The 16,765-nt window shown below is 37.1% G+C and overlaps 1 protein-coding gene across 3 annotated transcripts in view; it reads right to left on the reverse strand.

Moving 5' to 3' along the window:
• Positions 1–6,984, reverse strand: part of LOC131929594 (uncharacterized) — an 8,867-nt gene extending 1,883 nt beyond the window's left edge. The window contains exons 1-4 of one of the 3 annotated variants that reach the window (XM_059285883.1): positions 6,896–6,984; positions 4,270–4,353; positions 1,752–1,907; positions 451–591 (exon numbers count right to left, since the gene is read on the reverse strand). In XM_059285883.1, the coding sequence (XP_059141866.1) occupies positions 451–591; positions 1,752–1,907; positions 4,270–4,327 (355 nt within the window). In that variant the 5' untranslated portion in view covers positions 4,328–4,353; positions 6,896–6,984. Of the gene's footprint in view, positions 1–450; positions 592–1,751; positions 1,908–4,269; positions 4,354–6,414 lie in introns of all 3 variants that reach the window. The other 2 variants (XM_059285881.1, XM_059285882.1) reach the window with 2 other exon arrangements.
• Between the last annotated feature and the right edge of the window lie 9,781 nt (positions 6,985–16,765).

The raw sequence follows: 16,765 nt of genomic DNA on the forward strand, positions 1-16,765 counted from the left end.
TATAGATATAGATATAGATATAGATATAGATATAGATATAGATATAGATATAGATATAGATATAGATATAGATATAGATATAGATATAGATATAGATATAGATATAGATATAGATATAGATATAGATATAGATATAGATATAGATATAGATATAGATATAGATATAGATATAGATATAGATATAGATATAGATATAGATATAGATATAGATATAGATATAGATATAGATATAGATATAGATATAGATATAGATATAGATATAGATATGTCTACAACAAATGCTCGAAAGAATCACCCGAATACTTTGACTGTAAGCCGTTTGCCCAAATGGAACTAATTTGACGAATGCCAGAATAGACGTTCGTCTAAATTGGACACATTCTAAAATGAAGGTTTACTGAAGATGCAATGTATTAAAACAAAACGCTTTCATTTAGATATTAAAAATACCTGAAAAGAAAACTAGCCCAGCAGTACACCAGGCCACAAATTTGTCAGTTTTAATCACAAGAGCTGAAAGTGTCAACAGGATGACCAAAGACTGACCAGTCATGCATATTCCGAGTAGGGTGCGGGCAGCCTTTGCCCAGGCTGGGGAGGAAATCAGAAATAGTCTTGTTTTTTTGCAAGATTTTGTTAAACTTGATGCCAATTCCGTACTTTTAGTCTTTTTATTTATCTAAAAATACGGACTACAGAGGAAGGATTGTAACTACAACGGAATTAAATGTAATCGTGCGAAAACTTGAAATCATGACTTTAAGAAATCTTGATGTTTTAAACCTTCCTGAGTCGGAAAAACATAGTTGATCATTCTTGTGTGTATGTGTGTGTGTGTGCTTTTTTGAGTGTATTTTGTCACGATAACTTTAGTGTAGCTATAGTTAGGTTGACGGAAGTAGTACTTTACGCTATTTCCGACTTTTCAAAAAATAAATCAGAATATGATCATTTTAAATCACTTTTGGTGCACAATTCTTATTTTTCTGCGCGAAAACAGAAAAATTGAACGCAGAAAAGGTTCCACTTCCGGTTATCGGAAATCGCTCAAAAGTTGATACGGATCTACGATTTTGATATAATATATTTATATGTGAAATTTCATTAACCTAGCTGTAACGGTACTCAAGTTATCGTGTTTACATACACACAAATAGACACACACACATACACACACAGAGACATACGGAAAAGATTGCAAAACTATGTTATTCCGACTCAGGGAGCTGTAAAACGTTGAGATTTGCAAAAATCTCGATTTTTTAAATTTTTTTTTGCACGATTACAAGACTTTCTCTGTACTTCGTATATACAAGAAAGTAAAAATGGATTAAAATCATGCTTTATCCCTAGTTACCATCCCAACGTAGTGTTATTTAAGAATATTCGAGAAAGTTTAGGGGAGATCACTCCCGCTTTATGTTGTATATAATCTCTAAAAAAAATACAATTGAAAATGAAGAAGAAAAAGAAGAATTTACTTTTATAAAAATATAACCTAATGATCAGGCCTAGACAGCTCTTAGGGGGGGGGGGGTAAACAATTTTTTTTTTAAACAAATCGTGAAAATTAGGCTAAGAAGAAAAAAAAATGAGTTAAAACTAAGATGGAGAGGATTATAACCCTTGCTATGATTTACCTACATCACCCTTATCACTCCCCCCCCCCCCCCCCCCCCCCACACATACACACACCCTGATAAACCGATTTTAAGATCATTATCTAAACAATAATATTTACAAAAAGTTACCTGTACTAATTAGGTGAGGCTCGTTTTTGAAAGAAGTCACCTCGAAATCATAACAGCTGTTTAAGACGTCACACGCTTCCCATAATCCTACATGTGCATAATCATCGAATTTGCCAATGTACTTGGTAGAATAACCAATGACAATAAGTAATAAGCCTGAAATATGCAGTTATAACTATATTTTTTTGTTTATTTTCAGTCTATGTGGGTTAACTGCATTTACATTTAGATGACGATTTATCAATTCTATTCCCATTTATAGCCCTTAACTACGCATTTAAAAAAAATTTCAATAGAAAACAGAAATTGCAAACCTCATAATTGACACAAAGACACTTTAAGACATTAAAAAAATAACTTGCAAATTAATTTAGCGATATAATTAACGGGTCTTTGAATATTTTACAGACGCACCAAACAGACCACCACCAGCCTAAGACATTGATATACCACCAGTCTAAGACAGTGATATACCACAAGCCTAAGACAGTGATATACCACCAGCCTAAGACATTTATATACCACCAGCCTAAGACATTTATATACCACCAGCCTAAGACATTAATATACCACAAGCCTAAGACAGTGATATACCACCAGCCTAAGACATTGATATACCACCAGCTACAGACATTGATATACCACCAGCCTAAGACATTTATATACCACCAGCCTAAGACATTTATATACCACCAGTTACAGACAATGATATACCACCAGCCTAAGACATTGATATACCACCAGCCTAAGACATTGATATACCACCAGTCTAAGACAGTGATATACCACCAGCCTAAGACATTGATATACCACCAGCCTAAGACATTGATATACCACCAGCCTAAGACATTGATATACCACCAGCCTAAGACATTGATATACCACAAGCCTAAGACATTGATATACCACCAGCCTAAGACATTTATATACCACCAGCCTAAGACATTGATATACCACTAGCCTAAGACATTTATATACCACCAGCCTAAGACATTGATATACCACCAGCCTAAGACATTGATATACCACCAGCCTAAGACATTGATATACCACCAGCCTAAGACATTGATATACCACCAGCCTAAGACATTTATATACCACCAGCCTAAGACATTGATATACCACCAGCCTAAGACATTGATATACCACCAGCCTAAGACAGTGATATACCACCAGCCTAAGACATTGATATACCACAAGCCTAAGACATTGATATACCACCAGCCTAAGACATTTATATACCACCAGCCTAAGACATTGATATACCACCAGCCTAAGACATTGATATACCACCAGCCTAAGACAGTGATATACCACCAGCCTAAGACATTGATATACCACCAGCCCATCGGATTCTATCAAGAAACTTTTGGGTTTAGCATTATACAGATTGCGTTTTAAGGCGTATTTCCCGGTTTTCGACAGGAGTAGACCTTTGGGGTGAGACAAATAGTTTTGAAATATCTCTTTCCAAACACAACCCTTGCCTACCCAACACACTGTTACACACCTCTCCGAACTACCGCTCACAACACCCCCGCTGTCACTCAACCAATCGCTGCGCTTGTTACACTCTTTCACTCTGTACAACAAGGGCCTACGTGTCCACACACCCCGCGAGACCTGACTGTCGTACAAAACAATTGTAATGGTACACACAAACACACAGTGGCGTAGCGAGGGGGGGGGGGGTGCAGACCGCACCGAGTGACACCATTTGGGGGGGGGGGGGGGGGAGGGTGACACCAAGGCAAAAAAATAGTAAAATATATAGAGAAAAATTTGAGGGGAGGTGCAAATCGAAAGTTTGAGGGGGGCGGGGGGGGGGGTTCAAATCGAAAATTTGAAAGTTTGTCCCCGGGAAGGGGCGCTACGCCTCTGGGGGTGACACCAACCTCGCAACGCCACTGCAAACACACACAAACAGTTTACAGCTGTTCATTCCACACACTCATCTAATACATTGCACATCACCACGCCTAGATAAATAGAAAACTGTCCTAACAGTCGAACTGCCTTAAGCGAGAAGTCAATAAAATAAATATAAACTTTATATTTCTACGATTGTAAACATTCGGCGTGAACCACAGCTCACCAGACTGGTCGGGTGATAACGTCTAGATAGTTATATCCCCTTCTGTTATGGAATATCATACTCTATCGAGCGATCTCTAGCATTAAATCTTGCTATGTCCCCATAGTTTCAAAACCGTTTTATTAATTTAATGACTGATTTAACATCTAATTTCTAGGATTATCATTTTGACATCAAGAATGGTTTAGTTAAGTGTCGATGTTCAGCCTAGGTACTTAACAGTTACTTTAGAGCCGCGGCCTCTGACATACCTTTCTTTCATTCAACATCATCTTACAGTACTGTAGGTTCAGGAAACACTATTCCTAAATTTTAAAAATTCCAGTTCAACATATTACATATATAAAAGCAAATTTACTCAGTTTCAGATTGGTCAGTCAATGAAAACGTTGTGTAATATCTATAACGTTTTAATAAACCTACCAAAAAGTTGCAGAAAGAAATTGATCTTCCACACAAGAGATGTGTTGTGTATCTCCATCCTGGTTACTTTATGTTGCTCAAAAACTATTTGAAATAAATACATGTATTATATATATATATATATATATATATATATATATATATATATATATATATATATATATATATATATATATATATATATATATATATATATGTAAAGTGCCATTTTGCAGCAAAAATTAGACGACATTTTTTTGGATTAGGTTTTAAATATGCCAATAACCGATCATTAAATCGTCCGGCCAATGACCGACCCTGTAAAGCAGGGGTCTCCAAACTTTTCAGTCCTAGGGCCGCATTAACTATCAAATTTCAGTTCAGGGGCCAGTTTCTTCCAGGCATGTCTTTGATTTTTCTGGGCAAAGTTCCTCAGCCATCACCAACAAACAATTTTTCCGAGGACAAAAAGATCTCCGCGGGCCGGATGAGAGGACTTCGAGGGCCACATCCGGCCCGCGGGCCGTAGTTTGGAGACCCCTGCGGTAAAATGAAGGCTGGTGGCGTCTAAAAATAAAACGTCGCCATGAACACAACTCACATAAACAGGTCGCGCTGGGCACCGAGACTTATGAGAGTTAGGTGAGTCGTTTTTAAAGACAGGATAATTTTGGAAATTGATTATCAGAGGATTGGATTTTGGAGGGGAACACTAATTAAAAACTCCGCTATCATTAATGCTGATCGATTACCTTGATGACCTTGCTATCGATCGGTTTCACTTTAAATCAATATACTATAGACCCCCCCCCCCCCCCCCCCCCCCAGGCTCTTGACTATAATCCACTAGTTTAAAACTGCAATTTACTTAATACATTTTCAAAATTCTATCTACAAAATTATCTTTTTTTATTATATTTTTGGTACCACAAAAAAAGATTAATAGTTGACATTAATTAAGTTACGCTGGTTAGCATTGACCTAATTCGTAGCACGCTTGTAAGCGTCTACATTGATGTTTACATTGTTAAGCATTCACATGGCTTTAAGTAAACAATAAATGTGACTGATCAAAGTTTAAGATATTCGGTTTTATTGTGTTATTTGCTTATTTTCTGAAATCGATCTACGAAATACGCGATTTCTAAGTTTTTTGACAGACTTGAAACAAGGTTTTACAAGGTATTATTTAACTTTCTGTCTAGATCGAAACGTCCGAGCGAAATTTCGGGCACTTCTGGCTGATTCGGTTCAAAGTTGGCACTTGGGTCAAGAAATGAAGACAAAACAATCTGACATTAAATTTGACTTAATTGGATGCTAATTAATTTGTTATGAATTAATTAAAATTGTGTCCAAATTAGTAGGCTGTCTTACCTAACTATTCCGCACTGTTATCATGTTCAATGTGTGCGCAATGGTTTTAGTCATGCAACTCTATTTAATTTTTTTTAATTTAAAGTACTGAAAAAAATTCATAATAAACGTTTCAATAACAAGCTTTTATGCACTAAAAAGTAGAAAATAAAATTATTTTCTTTAAATATATAAAAATACACAACTATTTAAATAACTATACAGAAAAGCGTGCGCCTCTTCCTAAATATTAGTACAGGTATCAAATAGATACTAAAGTGACGCACCATTTTCTTTATAGTTATTTAAATAGTAGTCTATAATTTATTTTCTACTTTTTGGTGCATTATTACATAAAAGCTTGTTATTAAAACGTTTTTTTATTGTTTTTTTTTGTTTGAAATATTTTGAGATTGTGAGGCGCCATCTTTAAAAATCGACTGCCTTCATCGAATATATTAGGGGCGTTTTTCAATCACTTTGAAAAACGCGTTGCAATTTGAAGCATAAAATAAATTTTAATTTTAAAAACTGCAGTTTTAACATGCGGATCAGATGCGTCGCAAGGCGGGGGTCAGGGGTGCGGATCGCATAGGGTGACGCCATTTAGGGAGGGGGTGACACCAATACGAAAATGTCCAAAATATTTAGAAGAAAATGCTTTTTTTTTCAGTTGAGTTATTGATTAGTTATAGTTAAAAAGACTTTTAAGTGCAAATGGCTTAATTACTTTTAACGACCCTAAGCATAATTTACTCTATGTGCATGTTTTATTCGCAGACAACATCATTTTAAAAAAAAACTACCTACGGGCTACCACTGGACAAAAAAGCCTGGTCGTTAGGTGCAGCCATTATGTTTCATTATGGCATTAGGTTAAACACACGACCTAATTTGTTAATAGGCTCGTTCAATAATGAAATAAGCCCTTGTTGCAAACACCAACAACGTAGATTTTCTATACCAGTGTCCGATAATAGAATCTTCTTAAAAAGGGGTGTTAAGTTACTAAAACTAAATGCACATTTGACTTGTTAATATTTTTTTACTGATAATATTATTAATATCAATGCTAACCTTAACCCCAACCTGGTTCTAACATAAGCCTAACCCTAATTTCTAACCATAAATCTAGTCGAGATTACAATACTACTAACATACTGCTACAGAAACTGCAAGTACACAAATCCAACACTAACAATTTAACACACCTTTTTTGGAAAGAACCTATTATCAGACATCAGTATCCTACATCATCCCTGATGTTCAAGTGAATAAAAGCACAAACAACCTGACGGCTGACTGTTCACAACTCACGGTGTAGCACTTCACAAATCACCGCTAGATCTGGATCTCGAAGCCCTCTGAACGGAAACGAACACACACTTTCAAGGTACACTACTCTCATTGCTCGCAAATTTTGCATGTTTTGCAAGCTGGGGCATTATGACCGTACCCCATTTAAAATAAAAGCGTTCATAATTTTTTTATTTTTAAATTGGCATCTTTAAACAAAATACCATTCTTCTTCACGAACATTTCTCTAAATGGCAACACTCTCATTAACGAAGCTATACATCAATAGAACTTGACGTGTTACAGCTAATTTGTTTTTTTTTTTCGAAGCAGAGTCCATAGCAACTTTGGATCAACGGGCAGTGAAATTATTCTTAAAACAAATTGCGAACAAGAAGATAACATAGCTGATTGTGTCAACATTTAACAAAAAGAAGAGACACATTCATTAAACATCGCTAGTCCCATAAAAGCAGAGTTTCTTCCAGGCGTCTCTACCCCCACCCACCCGAACATAATGGAATTTATATAGAACATATATACTTTTACCAGTGTCCGCCCCCCCCCGCCCCCCGGAAAATTTAGTCCGCCCCCCCCCCTCCGGAATGTTCAATTGCCCCCCCCCCCCCTGAGAAAAAAGTCTGGAAGAAACACTGCATACAAGACCCATAAATTATATGCCTCCCTAACGAGGCTCTAAAATTACTTGACATTAGTACTACATCACTCCCTTACATAACTCTAAATTACATGACTCCGTTACATGACTCCCTTACATGACTCCCTTACATGACTCAAACTGTAATTATGTCTGTCATACTAAATAAGATGGCGCTTTGATATTTATTTCTTTTTCTAGCGTTTTTCTACGGGACAATGGGTTGAAACTTTTGGGGGTAGGGCGCAATTGAATTTCAGAGGGGGTGGACAATGATTCAACATATATTTACTGTATACACTTTTTTTCTATTTCGTCCGGGTGAAATAATTTAATACTTCTCCGAAAAAGGCGCCGCCACTATCCCCCCCCCCCCCCCCCCCCCCCCCCTTCGTAAGCTACTGAGCAACTCATGAATAAAGAGAACTCTTAAAAGCAAAGTGCCACTAATTTTAACATTTGGATTTTTTATTAAACACACCCCGACCAATATCCACATAAGCTGTAATAGTTTACAGGGGTCGGCAACCTTTTGAAGCGGATGAGCCAAAAGTTACAATTTTCAAAATCTCCCTCGTTTTAAAGAGCCACTAACATTTTTTTATTTCAAATATTTTTTTTTATTAAGATTATTAGTATTTGTGCAAGGAGCTGGAGAGCCGAATCTTGATATCAAAGAGCCGCATGCGGCTCGCGAGGCGCAGGTTGCCGACCCCTGGTTTAGGTTGTTTGCTAAGTTAACTCAGAAAAGTGTAGATAAATGAATGTTAATAACAAGGGTCCTATTACATGATGCTGTTTAGCCGGAGACTTAGTCTCTACTGGGACCTTTTGACAAGCAAAATGACGGGAGAATTTTGTCGGGAGCATAATTGAAGGGAGCCTATATTTCGGAAGCCTAGATGACGGGGTCCATTTGTCGCTGGTCCCTTTGTCGGGGTCGATTTGACGGGGCTCTTTTGTCGGGGTCGTTTTGTCGGGTCCATTTTTGACGAGGCCGTTTTGTCACTGATCGTTTTGACGCCGCACGTGACGTTATCACAGTTTCACTTCCCCATTGCATTCATCAATGACATAGGTGTTTATCAATTGTTCACATTTTTGCAAATGTGTTGGGAAATATATTTTTTTTCAGTTGTTAGGTAAAACACGATTTACTGGGTACTTAATGCTCTTCAAAATTGTTTTATGTTCCGGAATGTATAGCGTGATCGAGTAGAGAAGCATATAATTGCTATCTGAAAAAGTCCTGAGTTCGAACATGTGTGTTTCCTGGATAAAACATTTTAAATAAACACATCTGACTCCGCATATATTTAATTTCTAATGGGACGACGTGGTCTAATGGTAGAAAACGGCTGCTGACACGAAAGTCTCGAGTTTGGTTCGCGAGCTTGAGTCTGTGGGACGTCCCTGTGTCCGCCCAGCTCTAATGGGTACCTGACTCACTGAGTCCGCCCAGCTCTAATGGGTAACTGACTCGCTGAGTCCACCCAGCTCTAATGGGTACCTGACTCACTGAGTCCACCCAGCTCTAATGGGTACCTGACTCACTGAGTCCACCCAGCTCTGATGGGTACCTGACTCACTGAGTCCACCCAGCTCTAATGGGTGTGTGTGTGCATATGTGCGAGTGTGTGTGTTGGAGCCGGACGTTTTCCCGATTGAACACTTTCCCGATACACATTTCTTTATTATAAGGACTTTCTTGAATAAAATGAAGGTGCCCACGTTTTACTCACTGTTTTAAAACCCCATAAAGACCTGTTGTTTACAAGAATGCACAATGTAGGCAATGCATTATGTTTACAGGAAATACGACGTTTTGTTTTGATAACATAACCGCTTGTCTCCCCTCCCTCATCCACAACCTCTCCCCCCCCCCCCCCCACACACACACTGCTTTCACACAGTCGACCTGTGTTGGAACATCCCACCACTAGCTAGTGTGTATAGACGTGGTAACTGGTTGCTATTTAAGGTTAGAAATATACTTCTTATTCAAGGTAAAATATGTTGACCAAGAACTTCAAACGTTTATTATTTATGGTCCATGGTGCAGAAGAAAAATATCTAAGATGTATCACCATCAAAATGTCTTTGGTTAAACACTAATATTTTACTCCCGTTTTCCCTTTGATGCAATTTTTACAGGAACGGCAAGGTCGAATGGTAGAGCGTGTGGCTGCTAGCTCGAAAGTCTCGTTCGGATCTCGATTCGGACTTGTGACAGTGAGACGTCCCTGAGTCACTCAGCGCTAATAGGTACCTGACTTGCGTTGGAGAGTAAAGCCGGCTGGGCATATGCAGAGGTCAAGAAACATATGAACCGAAAGGATCGCTAGGTCTAAAATCGATAGGTCATCAACCTAGCTGTAACGGTACTCAAGTTATCGTGTTTACACACAGACAGACACACACAGAGACAGACAGACACACAGACATACGGACAAGATTGCAAAATTATGTGTTTCCGTATCAGTGAGGTGTAAAACGTCGAGATTTGTAAAAATCTCGATTTTTATTTTTTCACGGTATACCTCGTATATTCGAGAAAGTAAAAAAGGAACTTTACCTACATTTCTTATGCTTTCTTAGAGTAACTATAGGATTCATTGCCCATATTGGTTAATTGTAATACCCTTAATGTAAGAGAGTATAAAATTGATTAGGCCTACTCAAATAAAATTTGCTATACAAAAACAGCCCTAGGGAAAAAATTGTATTATATTCCACTCTGACGTTTAAAAATAAAGCACATACACTAATTAGTTGTTTGTTTGTTTTCTTTTAATTGTGTGTCATCTCTCTACACGTAGATTCTATTTATGAAGTCATTGACAATGTTAGCTTCTTCTTCTTCTTCTTCGTTCTTAATTTTTAGTGTTGGAAGGGATCGAGCCTTATTTGCCAGAGGGTTTGAACTCGAGACTTTTTTCGAATTTATCAACCATGAGCTTTGCCGACTCGACCATGCTTCCATCACAATTAAGGATTACGTGTCAACTGGTTATGCGCCATTGAGGCCATTGACTCCGATTTCAGCCTGCTTTTCTTTCTGGATTTGCTTCCATAGCCTTTGTCCGACCAAGAACAAACTACAAGGCAGCAGTAGTTTGATTTTGGAGTTGTCTCTCCTAGAAGAGTGGCTGTCCCCAGCTAACGAGCCTCATTCCCCGAGGGTTCAAACAATGTTAGCAATCCGAGAATGGCATCGCTCATGATCGATGCTAGACCCTCAATTATTATTGTTGACATCAACCAAAACGGGATCTCGTCCAGCTATGCTACGCCACTAAGGCAAAAAGTGCATGGACGAAAAGTTAAGCCCCGCCACATATTCTATCTCAAATTTAATGCACACACGCAACTTGGACCTATTTCTGATACTGATAAGGGTCATCCATAAATGACGTCACGCTTTTTTGACGATTTTTTACTCCCCCCCCCCCCTCCCCTCCGTCACACGTCGTCACAAAAAGCCAAACCCCCCCCCCCCCCTAAAACGACGTCACACTTAAACCTACAACCCCCCCCCCCCCCCCCCTCAAAATTGCAGATGATTTTTTTTTTAAACATCGATATTTTTCCAAAATCTTGTCTAAACTATTACAATTTATTAAAACATTTATCTAAAACGCGAAATAACGTCTAAAATTCGTTTTCTAACATTGCTTTTTTAAAATGCAAAAATGTGACGTCGCAACATCTGAACCCCCCCCTCCCTCACCCTCATCACACATCGTCAGAAAAATTACGGACCCCCCCCCCCTCCCCCCTACGAGTGTGACGTCATTTATGGATGACCCCCATATCTAGAAATTGAATATCCAAACGCACGCCATAAACACAACTTCTTATTTGCCTCTAGGATTAGGGTTAGGGCTATGGTTAAGAATCTGTTAGGGTTAAAAAAATTTAAGTACAAGTTTCAAATGCTGGAATTTTTTTTAACATCTTTTTTTGGGGGGTGGCGGGGGATAATTTTTTGGCGGGGCTTATCTGGACAATATCCCCAAAACTTGCATTTGTTAATTTTGCCCGGCAGTTAAAAATGTAAAACAATAACGATAAAAGAAACTTCAGGAATATATTTTACGAATTTATGATGGCTACAATATGTTCAAATGCAGAGAACCTTTACTTTAGAATGAAATACTTTGACTGACTACTTATCATTTATGATTTCATTTTTGTATCTCCTTCCACCAGAGGCGTTGCGAGGGCGGTACATATGTCCGACCTTAGGGGGCGCCAAAAGGGGTTGTAAAAAAAATATTAAAATCTCATTTTAGCTGCAGTTCTGCCTTATAAATATAAAAAATATATGGGAGGGGGTGCTTATTGAAAGTTTGAGGTTGGGGGTGCAAATTGAAAGTTTGAGGGGGGTGCAAATTAAAAGTTGGAGGGGGGGTGCAAGTTGAAAATTTAAAAATTGTTCCCGAGGGGGGCGCCTATTTGAAAGTTTGTCCCCCGGCGCCTGGATGGGTCGCTACGCCTCTGTCTTCCACCACTCCCCCCCTCCTTCCACACCTCCCCACACCTCCTTCTTCTCAAAACGTTTTTCGGTAGAAATTTTTTTTACCTTTGAGTCACAGTATGACCTTATAATTATGTCAAGTTTGTTTACATTACCATGCCGCCATGAAAAAAACAAAATCAAATTGTTTTGCTTTTTTTTTCCGCTTGTGATATTTAAAACAATAAATATGGAACAGCTTTAGAAAAGCCATACATAGGCAACACCATCGGGTTTTTATAATGTCTTCATTTCAACAACAGCACAAGATTTTTTTAATATTTATTATACCAGAGAGTATTCTCACCAAAGCAAAGGGACATAACTGTAATAGAATTGTGTAATTTGACCAGGCTTCTGGACAATTTATAACACTGACAAGAGTTATTGATCCTACTGCAATGACGCGAACAGGTTACGTGGGGAAATCCAGGAGAAGATAACCCGACTACACTTTCCTGTACAAAGCGGGTCAAATTTGGATGTGATTTATTGTATAAATATTGTGAGGTAGTTAGCAGAAGAGGTGTTACATTATAGTGGGTTTACTATATTAGGTTAGAGTAACTATATTAGACAATGATAACTGATTAGTATTGACATGCTATTTTTCCTTATAAAATGGATGTGAGTGGCTCTGTGTTGAATCCATGGCTTTTACGTGAATAATCAACGTGAGGTGTATTTTGGGTCGGCGTGGTCAAGTCCAGTGTTTCTTCCAGACTTTTTTCTCCGGGGGGGGGGAGCACTTGAAATTTTCGGGGGGGGGGGGGGGCGGTAGACTTTCTTCGGGGGGGGGCGGACACTGTTAAAAGTATATATTTTCTATATAATATTCTATAAATTTCATTTCGTTCGGGGGGGGGGGGGGGGCGGTAAAAAAATTTCGGGGGGGGCTTTGCCCCCCCCCCCCCCCCGAAGAGATGCCTGGAAGAAACTCTGGTCAAGTCGGTAAAGCTCATGGTTGCTAAACCGAAAACGTCTCCGTAACTGACACATTGCAACATTTCTCATTCATCTATGATAATCTTATTGTATCTCATTTTGCATTATAACTACGTAATACTATTTCTTTATTCCACATTTTTTAATGCTATGTTACTGCTATGTCTTCACTACTGAATTGCTTTAATTAAAATGCTGTTATGTTGTTGTTTTTTTAACAGCCAATGTGAAAAAAGCCTCCTTGCTCCTACTGTTGTTACTGCTATTGAATAAATTGACATTAACTACATAGGAGTAAAGGAATAATGAGTTTTGACTTTTCTTTACAGAACTTTAGGAATAAACACATTTGGAATTCTGTCAATGTGTTAAAACCTTTAAAAGTTTACTGAATTGAAATTTCTTTCACTTCTAAATTTTTACTTAAAGAAAAATAAAAACATTTGGTTTCACACCCTTTAATCCTTTAATACAAGACGGTTCAGTTATTTTTATGCTTTTTCTGAAGATGATTCACAAAAATTATTTTTAAAAAGTTCCAAACTTTATACAATTTTTTTTTTAATTTAAAGTCAACTTTTAGGTAATTCAAAAGATTATTTATTATTCAAAACTCATCCTAGTTAAGAATATTAAATAAAAAATAAATTCAAAGCCAATCGATGCAAAACTTTATTCAGATTATTCATAACATCATTCAGACAATGTAAACAACTTCTCAGGTCTACTGTCATTCACCTCACTCATTCACACTTCAACTATACTGACTTGTCAAAATGATTCAGTTTGATCAATATCACTGGCTATATGACAAATTGGTATTTAAATACTACATTTTGTTAAAGTGATGCATGGTAAGATCAAAATCATGGCTCTACACTATACCAAATCACCATCTTTTCCCTCAGTAGTTGTGACACATACCTGCACTAGCCTACAGTGTTATGTATAACAACAGTACAGTGCAATATTAATCATTAACAGATAGCCAGAGGTTAAAGGCTTAATTAGATCAACCAATGTTAACATAAAAATTATTTTACATATTTCCAAGATCATAAATATTCTTAGAGTGACAGTTCTGCAACATCACACTAAACCTAACCACATTAACCTATACACATTAAAGAAAATGTTCAATGATGAAAATAATTGCCTCAATTATCACAAACTTTACTATTCCTTTGTCAAAAATATTTGTAAGCTCAAATTTTTAAATACATCAGGTTACTTAAATTTATTTTCTATTGAACAAGTTCCAGATGTATCCTGCTTGCATTTTGCAGACACAAACGTTCAATGACTATGGAGTTGATAAATTGTTTGCAAGCAATGCATAATACAAAAGGTACCACAAATATTAAGTCACTAGTTAAAGTATTTTTTCATAACTGCTTTTATATAAAAAGAATTATTCTGAGGAAGAATATATTAAAAAAAGATACATTAAAAGAAATAAAATAATACTAATTTATAATGTGTCTAAAAAGCCAACTTTGATTAAGTAAACCTATTGATTTGAAAACAATCATTTTAAGCACAAATTTCCAGCCTGTACAGCTTTCAGGGTTATAAGTAGTTATGTCATGGCTTGCAAAACTGACAAAAAACAGGTTTAATAAGGCTTGACAGTGTCTTACAGGTAAATCAAGATTAGGACTTGGTTAAGAAATGTATACACATCTGCATATCATTCAGTGAAGAAGAGATAAGTCACCGTACACCACTCACAGATTTACAACTGGTTTGGAAAGTTATAAAACATCTTTATGACACGCATGGACAAGAGCTAAGTCACCCTACACCACTCACAGATTTACAACTGGTTTGGAAAGTTATAAAACATCTTTATGACACGCATGGACAAGAGCTAAGTCACCCTACACCACTCACAGATTTACAACTGGTTAGGAAAGTTACAATGACACCCATGGACAAGAACTTAGTCACTCTACAAAACTCGCAGATTAACAACTGATTAGGAAAGTTACAAAAAGTTACAAAACATATTCATGACACCCATGGACAAGAGCTAAGTCACCCTACACCACTTTTAGCTCAACCACTGTTTAAAAAAAGTAACATCTGCATGACATCCAGCACTCTAGTGGAGAACTTAGACACCCTGCAATACAACAGAGTTATCAAAGTAAATGCCTGAGTGCCAGGACGCCTACAGAACAATATCTCCATGACTGAGTCTATGTACACAGTGCCTGAGATTCCAGACTAGGAAATACTGACCAATAAACTACAGAAAACCTGGGAAAGGGCAGCTTTAAAAAACTTGTGACAAAAATCCTGAAATGTATTGTCCCCTATTATCAAGAAAATAACTTTAAAATCTATTTGAGTATATATGTGCACCATGCCAAACTTGTTTTAAAAAATTAGATTAGGCAAAACAAATAGACATGCGCCCAACAAGTTTTGTAATAATTGATTCAATTAAAAGAAAATGGACTTTGCAAAAATACTTTACAAATACATGAAATAAAAAAAAAATACACAAAAAATTATATTTATTATTTCAAAAAACGGTCTTTTAGTGCCTATTACTGTATTGTAAAAAACTAATTAAACAAGTTTTAGCAACCAATTCCTCCAATTCTGTACATCAAACCAGGATTAAATTAAATATGACTTAAAACTTCTCACTCGCACACCAGAGAATAAAAATATTACATTTATATATATATATTAAAATTAAAGTAAAAAATTCTAGTTATGAGTTAATATAAAAAATACTGAATGTGACTCAAATAAATATGTAGTCATCTAAGTCTCAAATCAACATTCATTTCAATGTGACAAAACCTAAGATTCATAAACTCATGTGCCATATTAAATAAAGCTGTGTTGAGTTACGTACCCTTTAAAATCAGTATCAACTCTACATAGCCATTTCCACATATTCATGAATAAATAAAACCTGTATAAAAATATTCCACTGCTGTGCTCCAGGTTACAACATTGCTTATTAAATATATCCAACATTCCAGGAAGATTTTCAACTTGAGAAACTTAAGAGGTCATGTGACCGAAAGTCTGGAAAAAAGACATGACAGTAACATGTCTAAAATATTGACAGTGGTTATTTAGTTCCAGCATGACAAGTTGACTGGTCCTAAAAGATTCCTAGCATGACAAGTTGACTGGTCCTAAAAGATGACAAGTTGACTGGTCCTAAAAGATGACAAGTTGACTGGTCCTAAAAGATTCCCAGAACGACAAGTTCACTGGTCCTAAAAGATGACAAGTTCACTGGTCCTAAAAGATTCCTAGCATGACAAGTTAACTGGTCCTAAAAGATGACAAGTTGACTGGTCCTAAAAGATGACAAGTTAGCTGGTCCTAAAAGATTCCCAGAAGGACAAGTTGACTGGTCCTAAAATATTCCCAGCACGACAAGTTGACTGGTCCTAAAAGATTCCCAGAATGACAAGTTGACTGGTCCTAAAAGAATCCCAGCACGACAAGTTGACTGGTCCTAAAAGATTCCCAGAAGGACAAGTTGACTGGTCCTAAAATATTCCCAGCACGACAAGTTGACTGGTCCTAAAAGATTCCCAGCACGACAAGTTGACTGGTCCTAAAATATTCCCAGCACGACAAGTTGACTGGTCCTAAAAGATTCCCAGAATGACAAGTTGGCTGGTCCTAAAAGATTCCCAGAATGACAAGTTGGCTGGTCCTAAAAGATTCCCAGAATGACTAGTTAACTGATCCTAAAAGATTCCCAA

Source organism: Physella acuta, unplaced genomic scaffold (genome assembly GCF_028476545.2).
Source record: "Physella acuta isolate Inbredline_101_S28 unplaced genomic scaffold, ASM2847654v3 ptg001653l, whole genome shotgun sequence".
In the NCBI taxonomy this organism is placed as follows: domain Eukaryota; kingdom Metazoa; phylum Mollusca; class Gastropoda; family Physidae; genus Physella; species Physella acuta.